We start from the raw sequence: 25,025 nt of genomic DNA, 5'->3' as shown, positions 1-25,025 counted from the left end.
CATTCAAAGCTTACCTGGTGCAAGAAAGCCCAAAACAGCATTTAAAAAGCACGCAGAGCTCTGCTATTAAAAATAAGCCAACCACCAAAAGCCCCATTCTTTGAACAAAGCCAGGCAAACCTCCTCTGAGGGATACACATCTTTCTGACCTGGCAGAAATCAAAGATACGCCCAAATTACCAAACCACAGGAGTGAGCCTGACAATGTTCTCGCAAGTTTCTTTTCATGCTGGGACCAACTTGAAAGTGGCTGAATGGTGCACCTGAAGCTTCATTAACCGGAGTAATCTCACAGACTGTTAGCTAACCTGAGGATACCGCCCGTGGCTTCCTGCACTCACAACAGCTCACCTACACAGCCACGCATCACCTGCCAGCTCCCGAGCAAGGTGGGTGCTGTACTGAAGTGACCTGAGTGGGCACCTACGAAGTAGAAGCTGAACGTCTTTGCTGCAGCAGCTTTAAAGTTCAAAGCGGCACAGCTGACAGCCAGGAAGCTTAAAACATTACACTGGGTGCTGCCAAGATGAGTGGTTCCAATATATAATTGTCTTTTAGTGGTGCACTTGAGTTATGAGACATAGGAGGGAGTTTCATGGAGCTTTTTTAGAAATAGCTGGAGTCCATCCCTCATCTGTCTTGCGTGGGAAGCGAGAAGCCTCAGGGTATTCCTGTGTTTAAAGAAGTAGCTATGAAGGCCATAAAGAACCTGAAAATTACCCGTTATTATTCCCAGTGGATTATTTTAACAGTAGCAGTAGCCCTATGCTTCCCACACACTCACTGCCAATGAGCAGCAGTGCTCACTGGCAGCCTCACAGCACCCCATTCTTTCCCAGACTCTGCCCAGAGAGAGCCCAGCCCCAGTGCTCAACACCCAGAGGCAGGATTTCCCTCCACAGCAGCAGTGCCTAGGGCAGGAAGACAGGCTGCCTGGTAGAAAGAGCACCTGTTTTCTACGTGCGTAGGTCCTAGCTCCCTCTTTCAGTCCTTCTCGGGCTGGGAACAGCTTGCCATAAGAGCCATTTAGAATCACAGAATCTATCACAGAATCTATCGGAGAATCCATCTATCTGTTGGAGAATCATAGCGTCTATCATGGAATGCGTCGCAGAATCATGGAATCTCTCACTGTATCTATCATAGAATCACAGAACCTATCATAGAATCTATCACAGAATCACAGAATCTCTCAGAGAATCTCTCACAGAACCATAGGATCTGTCACTGTATCATAGAATCTGTCACAGAGTCATAGAATCTGTCACAGAACCTGTCATAAAATCATAGATTCCATCGCAGAAACTCCAATTCCATCACGGAATCTATCGCGGAATCTGTTGGGGAGCTGTGGAATCTGTCACAGAATCTATCTCGGAGTCACAGAATCTCTCACTCAATCTGTTGTGGAACCTTGTAATCTATCTCGGGATGTATCGCGGAATCATAGAACCTGTCACAGAATCATGCAATCTATCTCGGGTTCTATCCTGGAATCATGGAATCTATCTCAGCATCATGAATTCTATCCCAGGATCTATCATGGCATCATTGAACCTATCCCAGGATCTACCAGGGATATCCCTGGCTCTACCCCAGCATCATCGAATCTATCCTGGGATCTATCCTGGCATCCATTCCGGGATCTATGAGGGATATCTCGGCATCCATCCCGGCATCTAGAGGATCAAGGAGGATCTGCTGCTCTCTGATCTTGCCCAGTACAGAGATGAGACTGATTGGCCTGTAGTTCCCCACGTTTAGCTTTTTTTCCCTTTTTAAAAGGGGGGTTATATTTCCCTATTTCCAGTCACCGGGAACTGCACTGGATCTCAGCAACTTCTCAGATATGATACAGTGGCTTAACCATTTTATCTGCCAGTTCCCTCAGTACTTTCAGATACATTTTATCAGGTCCCATGGACTTGTCCACCTTTATGTTCCTTAGATGGTCTCGCACCTGATACTCTCCTACAGTTGGCAGTTCTTAATTCTCCCAGTCCCCCCTTGCCTTTGTGACTTGGTCAGTGAATCTCCTCTCACTTTTCCTTGCTCATCCTGAGTAATTTCCAATGCCTTTCTTCCCGCACTATGAAAGCTCATTGAGGGCCTACAGTGGAGAGCCAGCCAGCCATTTAGGGCTCCTTAACCATTATTTTGAAACAGAGACCAGAAATATTTCCTAAGATGGGCACATTGACAGGAAGAGGAAACTGATTCAAGTTGTGATTTTTTTTTTTTAATGACTTATTGTAGATCTGATTGTAATGATAGATTCATCCAGCAATCGTTTCACCCAGAAGACTGCAAACAGCAGCAAGCACAGATCCAGCAAAACCCAGGACACTTGGTGCATGACCATCCCTAACTTCACCACTAGTGGGAGCTCTCCTTTGCCAGATGGAGAAACACCATCAGCAAAACTCATCCCAGCACACAGCAGAGCGCAGCTGCGGCTGGGTGATAAGCAGGGGATGCCTCTCACCAGCTTTCAAAACTGAGAGCAGCAAAGCTGAGAAGAGATTCGCATCCAGCACCAAGCCACGCACAAAAGGGTTTCTTTGCCAACAGCTTACTGAAACTTCCGGAGGACCAAGGAAACAGCTGGGATACCACACAAGCTAGATAGCAGCAGAAGAAAGCAAGCCAAATGCTTCAAGTACAACCAAACGTGACTCACACCAGTTAGCAAATACAGCAATTGGTTTATTTTTGTTCTCAGCTGGAACAGGACACAGTGGGTTCATTACTTGTAACCAGGGTACCGTTTCCAAAGTGAGCTTCCAGGTGCTGACTCGCAGAAAGTGTACAGTGTTCGTATCATACAGAGTACACAATAAATTAATATCTACATGCAACATACCTACAAAAGTTACAAGGTAAAAAAATACAGTATTTTCTGCTCATTTTTTGTTTTAAATTTTTTTTCTGTACATTTTTAATTTACATTTTTATTTACATTTTTTGTAAACTTTTTGTATTTTTATAAAACTGAAATTGTGTAACAGTTATGAACTTACAGCACTGCTCATATTCTAAAACAACTCTTCCACCTACAAACCGGCCTCTAGCTTCTTTGCTCCTTCATTTCTACTTTGGCACCACCACGCTTCACACCGTTATTCTGAGTTAATTCTGCTTGCTACCTGCCATACTCTCAGTACAGGAGTGCAAGCATAGTTCAGTTCATGTGCTTCATTACAAAGTTTAGGAAAAACCATTACATTAACTACTTCATCAACATCACATTTACCTGATATTACTGCATAAGATCAACGTTTCCTGCACTAACTGCTTTACAGAAGCATGCAAACAAGTCTGATTATGACTCAATCGATAACATGAATATACTGAAATCAACTACAAGGGTTAAATATTCAAAGGAATGTAGACTCCAAGATTTACCATGTCAAAAAGCCTAGGCTAACAATATGGACTGACATGTTAACACTAAGATTTTAAACACACTGAAGCATACATCGTGAGTTTCAGTGTAAGCTCATCTGTATTAAAGAAAAATATGAAAGTAAGCCCTGTCACACTTTATGCTACCACTTTTAGTAAAAGCTCGTATTGACTAGAAATCTCTTACCATGCACACTCCTAATTTGAAACAGGGATTCCTGAAGTGTATGAAAAACTAAGCTTGAAATGAAAACTGCTTGAAAAAACACAAGATTCTGCTGAAAAGGAGCCCAGCACATGAAGTGTTAAAGCAGTTTCAGTATTAAGAAGGCCCATTTGATGGTAAATCATCACTTCAGTATGGTACTGTGTGCACACCATGCCACTTAACCCACTCAGCCAATTTGATCTCATCACAAAACGCCGCAGAGCAGAGGGGCTCTCACAGGAGGACTCTGTGCCAAGCCCCTGCCCAGAGCAGCACCAACACTGAGTTCAGAGAAGCTGTTCAGGGTTGTCACACTGAAGCCTGAGAACCTCTTAGGACAAAGATTGTGCAGCCTCTCTCAGTCCACTCCCATGCTCGACTGTCCCCATGGAGCCCAAGTCTTCCATTACTTTAACTGAAAATCTCCCATTTCAACCTATGTGACATGGCTCATTCTTACTCCATGAATTTCAGTCAAGGCCATGAAATAATCATTTCAGCAACCTTCTCTCGCATACTGAAAGGTTGCTGTTCAACCCTACTCCCCCTCAAAGCGCTCTGTGCCAAGCTGAGTAACCCCATTTCCCCCAGCCTTTCCTCACAGGCCCCGTACCCCAGACCCCCTGACCATTTGGCAGCTACATGTCAGACTTAAACAAGCTGGCCCAAAACCAGACGCTGCTCCAGGCAAGGACAAGTGTCAAGTAAAGGGAAGAAAAACAAACCTATTTCCCTCAACCCTCAGCCTGTTCAGGCAGCCCAGTATGCTGTCAGCCTGCCATGCTGCCAGGGAACATCACTGCTTATGTTTAGCTGCTAAGCATCGGGGCCACCAGGTACAGGACTGCATTTATCCCTGTTGACATCAAAACTATACCTCAACTTTTTGGCTGAACTGGGACCTGAATGGGAGTTGTGTTGTTTTTCCTTAAAAGTTAAAAAAGCAAAAACAAGGCAGGCATTCAAAGCATTGTTGTACCACAGCAACTCTTGCCTTAACACAGACGGTTTACAGAATACCACCTCCTCTTATTATTGCCGAGACTATGGTGCATTAAAAAAATCTTAACCAACTACAATCAAGACTTAATGCGAAGACTGAGAGTTAAGAGTTTGCCATTTTGTTTTAGTTTTGAGTTCAAAGAAGAAGGTGCCTTCCAGATCACTGGGAGGAGAACTGCTAAGGCTTTCTTCTCCGCTGCTCATGTCTTCACAGGAGTCTTCACTGGAAGGAAGAGTAGGAAAGATTTTAAACAAAGCACAACCCCGTGAACGAAGTAAAGTATTCCTCAATCCTGTGTTTTCATGCAAACTGCTCTGCTCCTAGCTAACATTTCAGAACTAAACACAGCTCAGCACTAGGGCTTAAGTCATAACAAGGTACGGCTTCCTTTTTCCTCATGCCACAAAAGTCCTACCAATCAAGACACCAGTGCTCCACACTTCTAATGTAAATGATTTTGTAAGACTTTGTAAGCCTCCTTTATCATCTCCAAGGAACACATCCCACACCCCAAAGCATGCCTTGTGCTTCTTGAACACCACAATGACGGTTCCAGTTTTTCTTCTGCTAAGATGTATTTTTAAGTCTACTAATCTTTTCAAAGGTAACATTTTCTCAAAAGTTACTGACTAAGCCTCATTATTCAGTGTTACCATTAGTACTTCCAGAAAATGAGGACCTCCCCCAAGGTAGCTGCCAGTTTTACCGACCTTTCGCTTTCATTGAAACAGCCACCCTCTGGTATCGTTGGCAACTCAGGAACGCTGTAGTAACTGTTCTGTAGATTCTGGGCTGTCCGTCTTGAAACAATCCAAACTAGCTTTTTATGATCAGGCTTGCAACATTCAGGAGAAGAATAATCTGCCAGGCATTTCGAGACCAGTTCCCTCCAGTAAAGGAGGTCACTATCACTTATCTGGAAAGTGAAAAGACAACTGAATTATTATATTAGCAGGCAGAAAAGATAACCCCTCCCTCCACTTCACCTTAAAGGAAGTGGCTTAATTAAACAGTCAGTCAAGAGAAATGATATTCCTAACTGTCACACCTTTGTCAAGGTGTGCTGCTTTTGAAGGTGAACACCTACCTATACACCCCCTAGAAACACGGGTCTGAGTTTGAGGAACAGTTGCCTGTCAGTGGCTGTTAACATTTTCATTGTTTCCACAGGAAAAACGAGACAGAGCATTTTTGAGAGCTTTACTTCTGTGAACACAGCACAGCAAGACTAAGAGAAGACAGTGTACGAGGGTCCTGGCTGCCCTTTTAATAATACCATCTCTTCAAGATAATGTCATATTTTAAGAACTACTTCCATTCCTCAAGAAACTGGGTTAGTTCAGGTTGACTACAACAGTGATAAGTCTGTTTTAGAGTTATCGCTTGCTACAACATGCAGCTAGAAGCTATAAATTTTATGAGAGCTATTTAGACAAAAAGAATAACTTGCCCTGCAGACAGTTTAGTCATACTAACAGACAGTAGAAGTCTTTAAAACATGCAGCTAGAACTGTACAAGTTACATCAGCTGCTTGTTAAAACATGTATCTTGTAGGTATTAGATCAGCAATTCTTCTCATTTTATACATTTAACCCAGTTTTTAAGCTATAATCCTTTTGCATGTCGGGTAGTTGCCAAGATGTGCCACTGAGAAGTGACTACTCAACCTCATTCTGTACTAAGGAGTGGTTATTTGCATTTGGCATTCTATCAACGGAGCAGTAAAAGAAGAATTTCAGACATGCTTAAAGGCCTGTTTCATGGCTCGTTTCAGCTGATGCCAAGCACTACCTGTGCAGACTGTTTGCTGACAGCAGGTGTCCCTGCATGTAACACTGCACATCGTTAGCTGTACCAGCACCAGCAACTGCGAAAATAACCTACCAAAAATACTTACCTTTGAATGCTTTTGAACACGCAGAAGTATCTCAAACAGCTCAACAGATTTCAAAGTCTGAACTTCAAGAGTGAGAAGGCACAAGGCCAAGACAGATGGCTAGAAGGACAAAAAACACTGTTCAGCATACACGAATCAAAGTCTACTCAGAAGTCAACAAAAAGCTACTTCGACTTACTTTTGCTTTAGAGAAGACTAGACGACAGTTGCAAGCTTTTAGTTGTGCTTCCAATTTGTCGAGATTCAATACTTCTTTCCTGTAAGACACCCAAGAGAAGCAGCATTCATGTCAACAAGCATTAACACATCAGGAAGTAAGACAAAAGGAGCAGCCTCCTCTCTAGCCAACCCCATAATCATTTTAAGATGCAGCTGAAGAAAAAAAAGCCTTTGCAAACAGCATCAACATGCAACTCAGCTCACCTTTCTGAGGTATGACAGAGTACAATAGTATGGTACAAGTGCAAGAAAGTTAAGGCAGTAGTAGCTTTAAATTCAAAGTGCAACTTTTCTGAAATTATCTTTTCCATCCGTTTCAGGTCGGACACAGTGCATTTACATTGGCTGATCCGGATAATCTCATGAGCAGATGGAATATTGCATTCTTCTTCAACTACTCGGGCAGCCAGCTGGAAACAACAAACTCCAATGCAGGATAAATGCTTCGGTTTCACCTAGAAGAGGAAACACCATGAATACTTCCCGCCTGTATATGCGGTGCTTACCAAACAGGGAAAAACAGCTCACCCAGCCTGGGCGAGTAACTTTGAAATATTTACAGTTCAACAGAAAGACTGAACTTATCTCAATTAGGCCTGACATCAGTCCACTCATGCGCCTGATGCAATCATGACTAGTTTCATCACTTAGGTTTCACCAAAACAGAGCCAATACGGCAGTATCGACCTGTCACTGCCAAGTTGAAGGACGCCGAAGTTCAACAGCCGAGCACTGAGCACCCTCTATTGAAGCCGTTCCACACTATTACACTATGAAAACATGACAAAGCAAGAGCTGCACTACCTCCTTTCTCCAAGTGGCAGTGCTCACTTACTCTTTTAAAGCCCAACCAAATCCGGCCCAAGCTTGTTCTAGGCAGTCCTACCCCTCAACAACTTGTCCCTATCTCTGCTGTTCTCTGCCATACACCAGGAAAATGTTTTATGCAACCCTGAGTCAGGCCGGAGAACAGATCCAACTCTAGATGTTAATAATTCTGCCAGCTCAGTAATGTGGAACTGATTTAGGTTCAAACTGCCTGCCACAAAGCAGCACAAACACAAAAGAAAAACACCCAGAAAGTGATCTTTTGGCATTCGTTCCAGCTCAAAACTAAGCTTCTATCACAGTACTTGTATTTAAGTACTACCACTGTACCTAGAAGTAGTTTTCAAACTTTTTTTTTTAATTTAGTTCTTTATTAAATCATACTTGGTCTTTTGCATCTGCCTGGTAAAGGCTACAGACTTACTGTAAATAAAATAAACCATGTTGCTACTTGCCTTTAAAGTTAAGAAGAGGCCATAAAGTAGTAAATGTATCACCACAATATAAGCTCATATTTCATGCAAGAACTGGACTCTACCTCCAAGCTTGCCTATGAGCACTTTAGCAATGTCACTAACCTAAGATCAGTAAATAGCCCGTTGTCTCCTAGAGCACAGTCTTCCCCCCCATTTGTCTGGAAAGAAAGTTCACAGGAAACCTGTATATTCCCAGCTGACACTACAGCAGGTCCCCTTTCCCCCAGATATACCTTCATAAGAGCCAGGAATCTGTCCAAAATGTTAACAGCCAGAACAAACGTTTCAGTTGAAAAACCAAAAAAGTTGGTCAGACTCCAGAGATCTTCCACCTTGGCATTCCTTTGTCTTGGGCACAGAGTATTTTCATTCTGTGGCAAGAAAAGCAGAGTCAGAATTGAACAGTGGACTGTCAACACTCCCAAAGCAATCTTATCCAGACTAAAGGGAAACAATTCTTTGTTTTCCTCCCCTTAAATACTTCCTATTGCTGTCTTTTAATCTAGGAAGGTTTCAGTCACATACCTGAGACTCAAAAGACACTCACCAGCGCAATACCCAAATTTTTAAGTGCACGCTTACCATATGACAATTCTCACCAAGTGTACGCACACAGAGATTCCTAACCTTAGGGAAACATATGCCCAAAACCAGCTAATCCTCTGTTCTGCCTGACTGCAGATAACTACGCAAGTACAAGTTCTGCTTTCAAAACAAGCAGGCTGACTAATTTCACATAGATTTTTCCCATCAAATATTAAAGCAACAACAACAAAACTTGCAAGTATCTGACAGAACATAAGCTTTCCCTGAACTCTGTCAGAAACTCGGGTCATGAACACGGAAGTTTTTATGCTCAGTTTGTTATTTTTCGCTGATAAATACTCCATGTTTTGTGGCTCATTTTCCTAGGCTTCGCTAACGAGAAAGTAGCCGTTAACCCTTTGTTAGGCTGCCTACTTACATCCCAGCCTTCCTGAGGTGGGAAGGAGAGCCACAGCATTCTAGATGCTGTGCGACCCGAGGTGTGAGCGGTAACTATCACACCCCCAGTGGGGGTGTTGTCCTGCTCGTCTCCCTTTGACAGCACAACGCCTTCAAACAGCAGCAGCTTGAGAACAGCGTTAGAACAAAAGCCGGAGCCCCTCGGGGAGAAAAAAATCCAACCCCCTCCCCCCTCCCAGCTGAATCCTCCCAGCTCCGAGGTTCCCCCCTGCCCTAAGAGGACGGCCTCCCTCTCCCCGGACGCCTTCCCCCAGCCTCCCCTCACCTCGGCCGCGCTCTCGATGAGGCTGAGCCCCTTCTCGCGGGGCTGGAAGCGGCCCTCCTGCTCCAGCTGCAGGTTCAGCTGCTTGAACAGCCGCAGCGCCTCGCTGCTCATCTTCGCTCCCCCCCCCCCGGAGCCGGGGGGCGCCTCAGGGAGGGAAGGAGGCAGGGAGGGAGCCGGCCGCTGCCAGCTCTCACCTCAGGCGCTGCCGAGGGGGCGCCGCCACCTCCCCCCCCGCTCGCTTCCCCCGGCGGCGGGCAGGCCGGTTCCCCTCAGCGCTCGGACGCGGGGCGGCTCCCCCGCGGGCCCCTCATCCAGGCAGGGCCGCCCGCGCCCGAGCCCCGCAGCGAGTCACTGCGATGCCCGCGGCGCCGCCGCCATCCTGAGCCTCCCCCCCTCCGGAGTCCGCCGCCGCCGCCCCACAGCAAAATGGAGACGGCGCGGCCCCGCCCCCCCGGGTTTGTTCTACAGGCGGAGTGATCCCTGCTAGGTCCGGCCGGCGGGCGTAAAGTAGTCCGCGCGCAGCCGCGCACCCTAGCGGAGCGCTGAGAGGCTTCGGCGCTCAGGACCCACCGCAGCCATCGGGATAAGCCCCCGCCTAGCGGGCGGCGGGACAGAACGGCGCTTCTCCTAACGAGCGCGAAGCTCCGGCGGAGGCACACACTGAAAGTCTCATCACTCCTTTAAAGGGCCCCGGGACCTTTGTGGCGCCTCGCCCGTTTCAAAAAGTCCGCCCAAAGCCTCCCGCTCCCTGATTGGCCCGCGGCCCCCCCGGCCCCCGCTCTGCTCCCCCCTCCCCCCGCCCCGCCCCGCGCGTTGTGTTGTTTACCGGCCGCGATTGGTCGCCGGGCAAGGGCGGGTCTCTGCCGATTGGCCGGCCGAGATCTGCCTCTGCCCCGCCCACCGCCGCGGGCCCTAGCAACGGCCGTGAGGGGGCGGGTGCGCGCGCGGCCGGCGGGAGCGCGCGGCGGTGGCAGCCAGCGGTGGTCGTCAACGGTCGTTCCCAGTCAGCGTCCCCGCGGGGCACGCCGAGCCGCCCTGAAACCTGTGCCCCGGTGCCATAAAGCAAAGGGCGCGAGTACCTCAGCTCCCCCGAGACCCACGTCCCCCTCACGCTGTGCCTCACAGGCTCCAGGCCCCTTTCAGGCTTCAAAACGCCCCTGCGGTGCTTTGTGTCAAGGGCCCGGTCTATTTACCGGCTTAATTTATCGTTGGGTGGCTCAGTTTTAAGACGCACGCTTCCAAGCCTCTCATAATCGTGGTGCGTTTGTGTTTAGGGAGAGGACGGCCAACGCGCCAACGGTTGGCAGTGGCTGGTGGTTGCCTATCTACCCGCCAGCCACAGGGTGCATCGAAGGGCATCCCTGCAGCCTACCAGGGTCGTAACAACAAAATAAAACAGGATTTCACAAAATAAGTCATCGCCTTGGGGATTTGTGGAACAGCTTCAGTGCGTTCCGTGCTCTGCCGGTCTATTTTTCTGTGGACAAAGGCACAGGAACAAACGTTGTCAGACAAAACCAACGAAACCACGATGACTCGTGATGTGTACACACTGGAGACAGAAATCTGTGGTGGCAACTTGAGCAGATTAGCGTTCAGTTTGATCCAGGGAGGCTCCGCAGTTTCAACAAACAGAAAATGTTTATTAAATGTCGCTGTCTGGAAAAATAAGCCGCCTTCTCTACCAAACAGTCAGCAATGTTGCTATGCCAATCTCTATTTCTAGGCACAGTTACTGTCTGCTATGCCAGCGATGACGGCCAACTATTTCTTCAAGTTTATTTTGATGACGAGCACTCTTGGACTCCCACAAACATGCACAATGTCTCCTTGAGATGTTCCTGACGGGACGGCGCTCCTGTGGTACCGAGAGAGGGAGTTAGGAGAATCTTATCAAGCAGAGATAGAGCGCTGACGGCATTAAGCTAGGATGCTACTTGGTGTCTTTGCTAACTATGGTGCATTGGGCAAATTAACTAAAGCAAGAAGCCTTGGGCCCCTTACCAAGATCAGTCTCCTAATAAGAGTGTGAGCCTGTCTTAAGGAACTGGCAGAAACTGGTCCTGCGGATGGACAAGAGCCAAGGAGCAACTGAGTCTCACAAAGACAAGAGGTCAACTAGTGGTGACGAGGAAGAGTCACCAACCTTCATCCCCACGACCCCCTAGGACCACCACCAGGAGACACTGCCCAAGCGCAGATGGGAGGAGCTTATGGAAATGACTCCTTGGAGCTAATTTTAATATGAAGCAGGGACAGGTTATGAATATGTATAGGCACATTGTGAAACTGCATGCATATGTAACTCTTTGCTGCATATAACCAAAGCAAGTTGCTGCATCAGGTACGCACGACGTTGGTGGGACTACCCCCCATGCTGCCCAGCGCTGAATAAACATACCTACTTTACAGTCTTACTGATTGTGGGGTCCGTTTTCCGCAAGTCATCATCAGATATCTCTGAGCAGCCCGAGTTATAGCACCCCTCCGAGGTGAATGAACTGGCACCGCAGCTGACGACTTCTGACTGAAGCCAGGGGATAAAAGTAGTATTAGAATCTGCAATAGCTGCAGTTCTGCTCCAGTTTGAACAACAATGCTTACTGTTAGCGGAGCTGGCTTCAAACCGCCTGCTTGCAGCGACACTGTGTATGTGGTGCGTGCAGGCTGAGGCTGTGAGCTGCAGCCTGACACCAAATCCCCTTGGCAGTTCTCTCTTCTTTCCCCCACATTCTTCAGTGTGTCTTGCCCCCACTGAGATGCAGCATGGATGTTCTCCCTCTGACCGCTGAACTACACAGCACTGCAGAACATATCTTCCAGTTTACCTAAATGCCAAAAAAGGTTCGTTTGCTAGACACGTGGCATGACAGCTAAAAATACTAATTTGGCCATCTACTTGCATTCTCTTTACTAATTTAAACTTAATAGAGCACTCTGCAAAATGGTCATTCGTATCCCCTGTAATTGGAGGGGGGGAAATCTGTTACATGCTCGGCTGTGCTTTTGTGCAGCTTGGCATCAGATGGGTGCATTTTCTGTGCTAGGAGATGAGGATTGCTGCCCCTCTTTCTTTCTCCAAAATTACCTGAGCTGTTGCAAAGAGCTGAGCTGGCCTGAAAAGCAACAACAACAAAACACAAAAAACCAGAAGGATCCTTAGTTTAATCAATGTACTCACCAGCATCATGTTTGGGATTATTAACAGGGAAACTTAGTCTGCTCCCTGTGCTGCCTGGACCTGGTACTACAATCAAGTGTTGAAGGCAAAGGAGGAGTCACGGTAAGGTCTAGAAATATGATCTGTATTTTTTTTTCTTGTGCAAGGAACAACTAATTTTCTTTCAATGTGCCATTTAATTGTGATTAAGGGAAGGTGGGGGGGGGATAAATGTTTCCAGTATCATGAGAAAACACAATTTATCTATTCTGTGACATGCTGTGCTTTACAGAATAGCAGTTCCTTCCTGACATTCTTTGGGAACCTAAAGATACAGTAAACAAAAAGTTTCAAAGTCCTCAGCTACAGATGCTATAGCACTCATTAGGTAGAAAGTACCAAAAGCTTAACTTAAAAGCTTTGCGTTCCGTAAGACAAGTTTTAAACTAAACAAGGAAATATTTATTGTTTGCTTGTTGTTATGTGAGACTTTTCAATGCCATCAAATGGCATGAGTAATACCTTACAAAGGTAATATTTTATCTAGTCTTGCTAAAGCATCTTCCAGTACAGCTTGGCAAAATGTGCCCTGGCAGGTCTGCACAGCAATTCATTGAGAATTGTTAGGATGGCTAACAGCTGTGTGTGGACTAGCAGATGATATCAGAGATGTTAATTGGGCCTTGTGGCACGAGCACTTCCAAACTGAAATAGGATTACAAACCTTCATGATTAAGGGACACGCGGTAATTAACACTCTAGACACATGCACTCAGAGCTCAGCAATTGGTCACCCAGGTAAGAACAATAAGGGTCACTTGGAACAACAGTTCTATTTGAACCACTTAAACAAAGAGCTTCACATGCTTTACAGCCACTAATTAATCTAACTGCCCTATTGCAATCCCATTATACTGGTATGGAGGTTAGTGGCAACAGGGAAGCAGCAGAAGTGCTAAAAACTGGGAGGCAGAAGGCACTGGAGTCACGACTACTTCTCTCTCTTAGGCCAAACTGCTGCTGTATGATGGTTAGGGACTTAGCCTAATTCAGGGAAAAAAAAAAAGTGTCCACTTTGGCCAACATCCATTTTTTCTGCAATGATGCAGGAGACAACAGCTCATGCAGAACTGGTGTTTTATTTGAGAATGATACAAGCTCTTTTAAGAATATGGGTAAAGTATCAAACATCAGGAGAGCCTGCATCAAATGAGATAAGCCCTAGAATCTTTCCCCCCCTTAAGAGGCATAATATTAAAAAAAAAAAATCCATTTTAATTACATGGTGTGATTTACATTTGTGTGGCTCTTGTTTAACTGAGGGGAGGAAAAGTAGGTGGTGCTTTAAGCAAATAAAATACCCTCAGTGTGTACATTTTTATACATAAAGACTTTGTGTGCGTGTGCCCAAAATATTTTTCAGGCTCTTGTTTGTAGAAACACTGGGACCAGTCCCTGGTGATAAAAGCTTTCAAATCTGAACCCTTTTCATAGGCTTCTCCTCACTAGGCCCGTTGTAAAGGAGCAAGTCTAGGAGATAAAATGATGCATAAGTCTCCTGGAATTTAAAATTTGCCCACCTGACAGCCCCTACGGGAGAGTGCTACTCGATCCTCTAGTAGCCATAGGAGTCAATGTCCCCAGCGGTACAGCTCCTGCCTTCAATACAGAGGTGTGTGATTTCCCACCTGTCACCTTGTGCTCATGGAAGTCGGTCAGGTTCAGAATTCACAAATAACTGAATTTATTCAGATTTATTACGTGCTTCCTAAATGAAGGGAAGGGGAGCAAGGCTTGCCGACCAAAGATGAATGCAAATATGAGGTTGGTGCTGAGGAAAAGGTTCTCTGGCAACATGAACTCACCTAGAGACGAGCAATGACAGTGCATGTATGCCTGAGTGACCCCACCCCGAGTTCAAAATAGCTGTTGAAATTAGGAAGGGAGGGTGCAGAAAAAAGAAACCCAGCTTGTTTGCTCAGGAGAAGGGAGCTATACTTAGCAGAAAATATTTTGAGCAGACAAGAACCAAACACAAACCAATGGAGACATAATCAATTTAGGACAGACTGTTAAGTTTTTAGAGACTGGGATTTTGTTTTGCTGCTACAGCACATGGCAGAACAGTGCAGAAATAACATCTAACAATATTAATGGCTGGATGAGAGGAATTTCCACAGAGAAGGAAGCTTACCACCAAGGGAAACACAAGTTAGTCTACACAAGAACATTTATAATAGCATAGCTATGTTGTTTAGGTGCAATCGCTTTGTTTTGCAAAGGTTAGGTTTAGCTATTTTTTTGATGTGTGTCCTGAAACGCTTTTCCTACACATCCAGAGAGTAAACCTGGCTTGTTTGTTTGGACCTTTCCTAAGCTGCAAGGCCTGCCGCGCGTGGCTGACTGCAGGGCACCTTCAGCAAAGCAGCTTGCATTTCTGGGACAGGCCAAAGGCAAAGGGCCCTGGTTGCATACAGAGCTGGTTGTACGTACCCTAGGACTCCAACTTTCTGTATGTAGACAGAAGGCGTTTATCATTTGTTTATATATTACAGACGTTCACGTACACATAAAATTATGGATGCATTTAAGCTGGTATACAGCTGCCATGTGCTGATACTGCATGCTTTGTTTTCTGAAAAAAAGCTACCGTACGTACACCATACATAAGTACTCCTATACCAGCACAGCTGCACTGAAGTTCTGGGACAAGAGGAAGTGCTGCAGTGTAACTTACATCACAAACCCTCCCAATACTAACAATGCCTATTAACAATGTGTAATATGCAGTGGTACAGCTCACAACCAAGGCACTATAGCTCACAGGCTGGCAGACCTTTAGAGATGATGAAATGTTAATGTGAAACACTGAAGGTGACTACTTTGGACTTCCATTTTTACTCCATTTTTTCTCTGAGTTCCAAGACAAGTTACTGGAAGAGAGATATCAAAAAGCCCATGAGAAAACAGTTCTTTACTAGAAAATGTTTGTATTCCCTGTATAGTAGCTGTCATAACCCTTGCAAAACAGCTAAAATCTGAATTGCTTGTAACTAGTCCTAGTGCTAACATCTTGATTTGTGAAGAAAACCCAAGCCCTCATTAATGATTTTAACTGATTCAAAAGGATTTTGTTTCAGCAACAACATCATGGTTAGATAGGCCCTTATGTATTCTTTCACAGCTCTGAGCATGCCAGTGTGTGGTATGCTGGTAACCACAGAAATCTATCATCCCTAATGCTGACAGAGCGCTAGGAAATGGCTGGAGAGGCAGCGAAGCTAGTCATCAAGCCTGATTCTCTCTGCCCATGCTCTTGTGAAGACCTCTCTCTATGCAGGGTTGAAAAGATCTATAATGGTATTAAGTAGCTAACTGCCAACCTCAGAAGCACAGTGTCCAACGCAACCTACTTCTGCAATGTTATCAAAACTCATTTCCTGGGCCTCAAAAACAGCTCTGACAGAAGAAGAGGAAGGTGGAACTGCACCCACACACCAGTGCAAACACTCACGTAAAGGTGCGAAGAGGAAGGCACTTGTCAATGACTTCACCTGCTGTCATGAAGGCAGCATTTGCAGTTTTGCTGCTCCCAGGTTGTTGTTGCCCCACCTTGTTCAAATTCCACTCTCTGTGCAGCAACAGAAAGGAAGGAACCAGGAGAGACTCCAAAACTGTGACGTATTTCAGTGCTTACCCAGTTAGTAAAATTATTATTCATGATTCCTGTGCTGGGGAGAGTTAGGCGAGCTTTTCATTAGGCCCCTTGCAATTCCTTTGTGAGTCGGTTCATTCTCACTGATTTCCATTACAGCCATTGTCAGAAATCTATATTGCATCTACAGGTCTATTAAAATATTTCTTCCTGTCTTTTTTAGATAATAATATCAAAAGCATACATCAATTTCCTGCAGGAAAACATTGCAGGGAGCATTTGTAATGGCAACTGAAGATGCAGACCTGAATTTGATCCCGCTGACATTGCTGTGCAGCGAGGGTAATCTTTTAGGAGCAAACAATTACAGCAAATGCCTGAGCAACGTGCTTCAGTGCTTTTATGGCAATAATTTGCCTTCAGTGCAAGTTAAATTGGCTGAAAGGAAGCTGTATGTTTCAATAACCTTGTGCTTGTCTAAGCATGACCAGGTAACTAGCAGTTTGCTTAAAGGTCTCTTTTAAGAACGATCTGTAACTGGAAGGTGGGTTTCATTCACTGTATATTTTTGTCACTTATTTCAAGCGGGTTCTTTTATTTAATTGACAAGATAATTCTAGGCAATGTTGTACTTACGGCTTTTTAAAGTTTTTTTGTCTTTTTTTTTTAGAAAGGTAGTTGTGCGTAATTTCAGAAGGCATTTTCAAAATCATATGGATTCGACTTAAAAGGAATTTAAATGAGTCATTAAAAGTTAAGCCAAGAAAAAAAAAAAAAAAGAGCAGTCATCCTGTTGAGTAAAATGACTTGCTAGGAGGCATTCAGTTCGAGGACTAGGAATGGATATTTTAAATTTATTTACAGATTTAGTATGGTGCAAATCCATTTTTTATAATTTGGATTAAAGATGAGATGAAAGACCCTTAGCACAAAGCGTCCACAAAGCACTAGAAAGATATTTCCATCTTGATTTCTATTTTTTAATGATGCAATGCAGGTATCATGAGAGAAAATAGGTAAAACAGCAAAGCGTACACGTTATGTGCCACGGAGCTCACTCAAGGCTACTGGGAGACGACATGGTGAGTCATGTATTGCAGCTGACACCTCATCGGCTCTTTGCAGGAGCCCTGGCTCAGTAACAGTGACAAATTTCTGGCTACCAGATATCTCGTCTGGTTTCTCATCGTCCCACACTCTGCTGTTTCTGAAGTCATTCTCCATTTCTCACACACTTGCTTTTCAAAGATCATCCGGTCTGAGTTCTTGAATACAATAGGCCATTAGAATTCACTTAAGCACATCTTCTAATGACCCAGGCTTAATTTGAAGGCCTAAAGAGATGAAAAAATCCCTTAATTAACTAATGTGCTCTAAACAAAATACTTCTCACAGTCCTTGTAGAGGGTTTCTTAAATATACCTTATTATATGTCTTTGGCTAGAATTGAATTCTTCGGGGTGATGTCTTTTTTGCTTTGCATAGGGACAGGCATTGACCGTAAACAACACATCATGTCAACCTGGATATTCTCCCCTTTATCAGACTATGCAAACACAGACTGTCAGCGATTATCAAAGTCAGAAGCTTTTTTCTAGGCTAAGCGTAAAAAATGTCACGCCTCAAGGCTAGTGGCTTGGTTATTCTTACTCAGATAGCTAGCACTTGGAGTTCTGGAGGTGTCACAGAGTCTGCTGATGTTGCTCTTTACTGCCTGTGCCAGCAATGAAACACTGGATTTTTTGCCCCTCTATTTCCAAACCACTACTGCCTTCATTCATTTCATGTTCATCGGTGCAGAATGTCCTTCTCGTATCTCCCAACAATAATTTATACTTTGTTCCACAAGATCAATTGCTCTGTGCCAGTGTGAACAGAGATGTACAAGTGCACAGTACCACAGATGTTTTCCAAGTAACAGCTGCAGGAACATTTCCAGCATAGCTCCATCTTAAGCTACTATATCCAGGCACATTTCACTAACATACTCTTGATACTTGCCAGAAGAAATAAGTCAGATGTACAGTCAGGGCATAACTCAGAAATACAGTCAGAAATAATTCAGAATGTACTTTCTCAGACGTACACTCAGTGGGTAGCTTTGCCGGCCTGGAAATATCTGGGTTTAGCTCAAGAGTTCAAACTGCGTAAGCTTGTATTTAGGATCACATAGCACATGGTTCCCTAAATACCTACAGGGTGTGCAGAAAATCCTCCAACACCTTGCCTAATCTGTGTCTGCACTCCTGCTGTCAGTGGCAAAGCTCCCATCTCCTTCAATGGAAGAAAAGACAGGGCCCAGCAGCAAGGGTTCAGGAGCTAGGACAGGAAATGCAGACTGCTGTTTCTAGCAGAGTTGCCAGGTGATTGTCACTGTTGTAAAATCTGTAAAACCTTCTGTCCAAACGAGCATCAGTGAATATACGTAATCCTGACCCAGTCCGAGGAGCACAAGTCACTATGTTACTGGAGAGAAAATTGTCCATTTAAAAAAGTATTTATGCAAGTTTCACAGAAATACTAAAGATCTTGCAAGATGGTTGACAATATAAACTCCTGCAACGCTGCCGTGAACTCTCCAGGACATAAAATACCAGTTCTACCTGATGATGTCTACAGTGAAGTATAACCACAGCCAGGGTAAATAACATGAACAGAGTTTAAGTTGTCACACAGAAAAGGAAGGAAAATTGTATGTTCTGGAAGGGAAAATGTAAGAAAACCCGTATTACATGAGCCAGAGAGAATGATTTGTTAAGGTATTGTTACTCACGTTTTCTCCATTTCCAAAGACCATGATGAAGTTGCTTTAACTGACGGCTTGTTTGGAGTGAGTATGCTCAAGAGTACATGGCTGTTGTTGCAGCATCTGGAAGATGTAACAATGCCCTGAGACACGTAATGTTCTCTGCTTTATAAGAAAGTTCTGGTTTTCTTTGCCTTTGCATGAACCTGAGAATTTCTTTGAATGCAGCAGGGAGACAGCCCAAGACTTACAAGACACATGAAATCAGGTCCAATTACAGAAAAAATAATAGATTCAGCTGTTGCTCTTAGGAATCTGTCAACTTTTAAAGTCAAAATCCTTTCTCCCTTTCTTTCTCCTTCTCTATTTTTAGGCAGTGTAGTATGAAAGCAGCATGCTTTCCTTATTGTGGGAAGTCCTAGGAGTCACACATCAATGTTTAAAGATGGCTTAATGAGTTCTTTTTATAGGAACTGGGAAAATGGGTGGTAAGAAAAAATTAAGGAGAACCACAATGGTAGAGGTTTCTGCTATAATCATCTTTCAGAATGAAAAATATCAGGGAAATATGACAGGACTGCTTTTTATGAGAAGATATTAGAAAACCGTTCTGTCTTCATTAATGGCAGTTATGTTATGAACTTCAGCAGCCAGATTATGCATGAGAAAGCATTTTAGCCATTTTCAACTTCAGTGCAGCCTGACTCCAACAGTAGCTGGAGACTGAGTGCTTCTCTAACAGGTATGCTGTCAAATTTAAATTATGGCTAAAATTGCCCGGTGGTGAGTTGATTAACACTGAGCTCTGTTCCCATGTATTTAAACATTATATGCATTACACACAATTTGGAAAACTATTCAACCTGATTTAACTTTGAAGTTAGTCCTGCTCTGAGCAGGAGTTTGGCCTAGAAAACCTCCACAGGTCCCTCCCACCCTCAGCTATTCTTTGATTTTATGACTATTTATTGCAGTTAACACCTCTGCGTTTATAATGCCCCTTACCTTATTGATCTTCGACTGTGAAAGTAGATTATTTTCTGCTTCTCCTGTAGTGCTTCCAGCACTGTTACAAAAGGCTATAAGAAATTATACTGTAGTTTAGAAAGGAATTCAAGAAAATACATCTCTTCAAATCTCTTAAAATCAAATGATGTAAGAATTAATCTTAATGTCAGATGACGTTTATTTGAAAAGGCTTTTTCCAAAACTGGGCAATGTTTTATCACGCAGAAGGTCAAAAAGGTTTGGATGCAGACAGTTAAGCTGAGAATGATTTTTTTCCATATAGTAGTTTGGATTCAGGCATGTTAATCATATACACAAAACAAAATTAAGCAGAACTGTACATGAAATATTACCATCAGCAGCTGGCTGTTCCACTATATCATTCATGCTACCCATACTAGAAGAGTAAAATTGGAAGTACTGTAAAGGAAGACACATTCCTGTCTGCCATTGGCATTCTCACATGTTGCAACAAGCATTTCTGACTAGTCATCTATTTTCTAGGAAGAATGATTGATTTACAGGTGCAATCCCTAGGGTGACAGACACAGTCTGAAGGCTGTACAATTGCAGACTGAGTTAAATGGAATAGTTGAGAACATTTTCCAAATAGCAAAACAAACCACAGAAAATAATCTGTTCTGAGTGAGAAAATTGCCTAATATGGAGCTGTTTATTTAGTAAAACTAGCTCTGGTAAGAATGTTAATTTAGTTCTTGCATTGCTCCCCTCCAAGTACATCACTGAATGTGAAAGAAGGACTTAATTTTCTAAACGTAAGCACGTATTTCACTGATCTGAATGAAAGCAGAAGTGTCCCTTGGTGTTTCAGAAGTTCTGTGGTGAAAACAGATAGCAAGAGACCCGATCCTTTTCAGCTCAAATCACAGGGTTTGTTTTTGTAGTAAAGAATGTATATTCCTGCTGTTAGGAAGAAGTTACGTGAGACTGCAGGAAAACAGTGTGGCAACAGCTATGCAGTCCTGAGAGGCCAAAGAGATGTTACACTTCAGTCATCACTCCTGTGATTCAGCTTACAATGATTTCTACTGTCAACAGACTTTTAAGCAAGCGAGCCTCAGCTCTCCAGACTTGCAATCAAAACCAAGTGGCTACATACCTGAGAGTCTGCCTCTCCCTGCGTGATAAGGGTGATAGCTTCTGATAAGGGAAAGCACTAAAACTGACAATGGGTCTAAAAGAGGCAAAACAGATTGCACAATTGCAGTTTGTTGACTGCATGTGCTACACATAGCCGTGGCTCTTCTTTCTGGAATCTTTACTAAAAAATGTCTTAGGTACCTGAGACTCTTACTGCACAAGACTTTTTTTTTTTTTTTTTTTTTTTTTTCCTAAAGCTGAAAAGGCTTTGGACAAAACTCGTGGTGCTTTTTTTCTTGTCTCTTTTAGAAAAAGTAAGCAGGCTGCATGAGAAAGGGGGCTTACTTGCTGCTAGTGTCTCTTAGTGGCCAGATGCTTCTCCCTGTTCCATCCCAGGACTACAATTTAGCTTCAGTTTCGTGCATGGAGCAGCTGAATTCTTCTTGTGAAACTGGAGCCAGGGTTTGTCCAGCTGCAGTGCAAATCTACATTTTAATCTGAAAGAAATGGATGAGCCCACATCTAGTTTCTTTTTTCCCTTGCCACATATTTCAGGAATATAACATTTATTTTTTTTTTTCAAAGGACAATTCATTATTGCCTGTAAGAACAAGCATAGCAGGTGTAGTAATAAGACAGAACATAGGAATTGTGCATGCCCCATATTAGAATTTGTATGTACTGACTTCCATACTACTTGGAAAATTAGCATTCCATTGATTGACTTAATGCAGATAAAGGATCACATTTACAAAAATAATTGTTTTTTTTTGGATAGTTCAGTTTTCACAGAGGTTAAAATCAGTTCAGTCAGTGTTTAAACCCATTTTATTCCTCTTTGAGAACTCCTATGTGCTCGTTATTTTTGTTTGATGACCACTTACTCCCAGGGAGCTGAGCAAAGCCTATCAGCTAATTTCACCATAAATCTGTTTTTCAGGTTTCCCTTCATTTCCTTGTATTGCTCTTCCCAATGTCCACAATATGTTTTGAAAACTGGGCCTCCGGACAAAGAAAACAGTGTGTAACTAACAGTGTAACTGTCTTTGCAGCTTTTGAAAATCGCTTCCTGGGAGAATGTTCCGTTCCAGGCATTGAAAAGAGGAGTTTCCCCCAAGAAGTCTTTCCGAGCCCCAGGTAAGCCTCGATGTGATATTTCTACAGCACTATCAGCATACGTATCTCCTGATTGCTTTGATGAGCACTCAGGTGCCTCTGCATGGGTTTCCTCCACCAAACAGCCCAAGCTCAGCCTGCCTGCTCCAGGCTCTTCCTCTTTCGTGAGGAACGTGACGTTAGACGACAGCTCTACCACTCACCAAATTTTATGTCTGAGTTTAGTTTAGAAAAGAACAATACAACTTCGTGCATTTTTCTTTAAGCGTTTGTGGGCTTTGTTCTTCAAAACAACATCAACTGCCTTCTCTAGGCTGATCAAAACTTTTCTTTTTCAAAGACCTCGGGTCTGTGATAAATACAGAAAAGCTGTAGTTATTAAACAGCTGGAGTCAAAGCACAAACAGAGGAATTACTAGACTCATTCTGCCACGTTACACTGAGCTCATCCAGTTAAATCAAAAGAGTAATTATTATTAAAAGTTTGCATTTCTCTAGCCCCTCGGGATATTCAAATGCTTCACAAATACTTTAATTTTGCCTTATAACCAACCCAGCATGAAGGTAAATTTTCTGAAATTGTTGTCTGCAAAGATATTTGAGCTCATCAAACTTGCTTGCCTATGTTGGACTTTGTGTGCACATAGGTTGGGTGGTTATGAAAATTAGTATTAACCTTTGCATCTGTAGATTTAACTGACTGGTCAAAAGTCAGGCAGTAAATAGCACTTGGGTCTCCAAAGCAGAGTGCAGAGCCAAACCACAAGACCATCTGTTTTGCCTTCTGAGGGGTGTTTATAGAGCGCAGATAGAAGTGTCTGCTGCAAAGATGTATGGCCTTCCCCTTGCCACACACATTTGGCTGTGAATCCAGCAGTGCCCTCCTCTTCCTCTCCATTCAGTGGTGGAAAAACAGGTATTTTATACGCAAACAAACAGCTGCTACAGGAGATGCCTTATGTGTGTGATGTTCTTGTTCCGCTAGCGTGGATCTCCCACTGGTCTTGTATTTACTGGTTTGTCACCTCCCTAGAGTCCAGCCTGTGCTCCAGCAGCAGCCACCTGTGCATCAATTTATGCATGCGGCCATATGCATGCACCAGGCCGTGAGCCAGAGTGCTGTGAGCCCTCTGCATACCCAGACAGCAAGTCCACAGTATGTGCTGCCAGTGCCAATGCCGCAGTCCCTTCAATCTCCTTAAAAGACATGCCTCATCTCCCCCAGAGGGATAAAAATGCCTTCTCCCCACCACCAAACTGCACTCCTTTGGCTGACGTGGTGTTTGGGGTCCTTACACTGTTCCAAGGCAATCAGATTTCTGCACGATGCATCAAGTCCCTGCATGCTGAACACCTGCTTGTAATGGCCTTCTTCCAGGTGTGCCTCATTGCATTCACCAGGTTACTTTTTTTTCTAAGCTTAATATTGTCTCTTTTACTTTCTTTCTGGGCCACAGGCCCAAACACATAAAGTTCTTGCTGGTTGTCTCCATCTCTTTCTCAGCGCTCTCTCTAAATCCCTCGGCCTTGGCAGCCACTTTCTCATGGCAGCCTGCCCACCCCAGCCCTCAGCTGCTCTGGGCACATGCCGTGTCTTTCTTTTCAGAGGGCGTGCAGCAGTGCTGCTACTTTGACCCTGGCGTGGCTGTGTCCTGGCTTCAGGCACCTCGTAGAGGGGCTGGAAATGTTTTTGGGAGCCCTCGCCTGTGACTGGCCACCCCGCTAGGACAACCTGCTCTGAGGTCCGTCCAGTGCCAGGTGGCTCACTGCTCAGCCTTGGGATTTCCTCCACAACAAGTCCCAGTCCGGTAGCTGGCTGCTTTCCTGCGCTGCTTCCAGCTCGGCTGGGCGCTGCTTCAGCAGGCCCTTCCTACTGTGACCGAGGACAAAGGACTGTAATCACACGTGTCCAGCTGAGGGCATATCCAGCGCGAGAGGAATAAAAGGCGCTCTGTTGCGCTACTTGAGCACGAGAGGTTCCTGCCAAAACATCGATCCCCCAGCCTGCTGGGCTGGGGATGTGCTGCACTGCCTGGGGCTCTCTGTGCTGGCATGCGAAGTGTTCTGGAAAGGGCCCTGGAAGATATCCCCTGAGCAAATACTCACAATGCACACAAATTGCTGGAGCTGTGGGAGGGGAACAATCTTGGGACAGTGCCGGGCAAACCTCCGGTGAGAATTTCCCAGCCGGGAGCATCAGCTCAGTTATCTTCCCTCAGTCATGGCCAGAAACTGCCTGCAGGCCGGGAGATTTTGGAAAGCCCTAGCTGCTTTACAGGCTCCTGAAACGCAGGCAGCGAGGCCCTGAAAAATCAGAGTGAAACTGGGACACAGCTAGGTAAAATTTCAGTGGCTCTTGCCATTTCTGCACTTTCTTATCTCATTACAAAGGGGAAAAAGCAGAACAACGGAGGGGAGCAGCGCGCAGCAGGCTTGGATTCGGCAAGCACGCTGCAGGAAAAGAGCTTTCATCAGTTACCAGCCGTAAAAAAAGTCTGACACACATTTTTCCCAAACCAATTCAGGATTAATTTGTCAGGAAATAAATAGAAAAGACGCTCAGTGGTCTCCCTCCACATGATTCATGTTGCTATCTGAGGAGGAAATCCTTTGTGTGCCATCTGACCAGCTCCTAGCTGCAGACACTGGAGGAGCGTACAGACAACGAGTTGCCTTTGCTCCAACTTCTCGCTGTTCTCTCTCCATCTCAACCTCTAGTGGCACGGCAGGGTTTTTACCGTTCACCTTAACACCGCCAGGGTTTTGTTCCAGGTACCTGCCGCGGCCATGGCAGCTGCTCCTCACGACCCCCGGGAGCGTTTTACCGGCGGCGGGACTCGAACCCGCGGTTCCCGCCGCCGCCTCCAGTCAGCGCAGCGGCCCCGCCCGGGGGCGGGCAGAGCCTGAGGGGAGCCGCGGCACCGCCCCTTCC

General features: G+C 44.8%; 1 protein-coding gene and 1 long non-coding RNA gene across 4 annotated transcripts; both read right to left on the bottom strand.

Annotated features, from left to right (window-relative positions):
• Positions 1 to 2,685: 2,685 nt before the first annotated feature.
• CCNG2 (cyclin G2) lies at positions 2,686 to 9,731 on the bottom strand. Its single transcript, XM_035324156.1, has 7 exons — positions 9,308 to 9,731; positions 8,271 to 8,408; positions 6,938 to 7,188; positions 6,693 to 6,771; positions 6,515 to 6,613; positions 5,327 to 5,532; positions 2,686 to 4,838 (listed from the first exon to the last, which is right to left on the bottom strand). Exons 1-7 carry the CDS (start codon positions 9,416 to 9,418, stop codon positions 4,700 to 4,702), a joined length of 1,023 nt encoding a protein of 340 aa, XP_035180047.1. The 5' UTR covers positions 9,419 to 9,731; the 3' UTR covers positions 2,686 to 4,699.
• A 7,197-nt stretch (positions 9,732 to 16,928) lies between these two features.
• Positions 16,929 to 24,770, bottom strand: LOC118165828. Of its 3 annotated transcripts, XR_004750259.1 has the most exons (4): positions 20,997 to 21,920; positions 19,874 to 19,947; positions 18,896 to 18,991; positions 16,929 to 17,456 (listed from the first exon to the last, which is right to left on the bottom strand). It is a non-coding gene; the product is annotated as an uncharacterized LOC118165828 (long non-coding RNA). The 3 variants fall into 3 exon arrangements; XR_004750260.1 differs by lacking the exons at positions 18,896 to 18,991; positions 20,997 to 21,920 and adding an exon at positions 24,200 to 24,770 and having other exon boundaries at positions 16,929 to 18,821; XR_004750258.1 differs by lacking the exon at positions 18,896 to 18,991 and having other exon boundaries at positions 16,929 to 18,821.
• Between the last annotated feature and the right edge of the window lie 255 nt (positions 24,771 to 25,025).

Source organism: Oxyura jamaicensis, chromosome 4 (assembly GCF_011077185.1).
Source record: "Oxyura jamaicensis isolate SHBP4307 breed ruddy duck chromosome 4, BPBGC_Ojam_1.0, whole genome shotgun sequence".
NCBI lineage: Eukaryota > Metazoa > Chordata > Aves > Anseriformes > Anatidae > Oxyura > Oxyura jamaicensis.
This window is presented reverse-complemented; position numbering and strand designations above follow the sequence as displayed.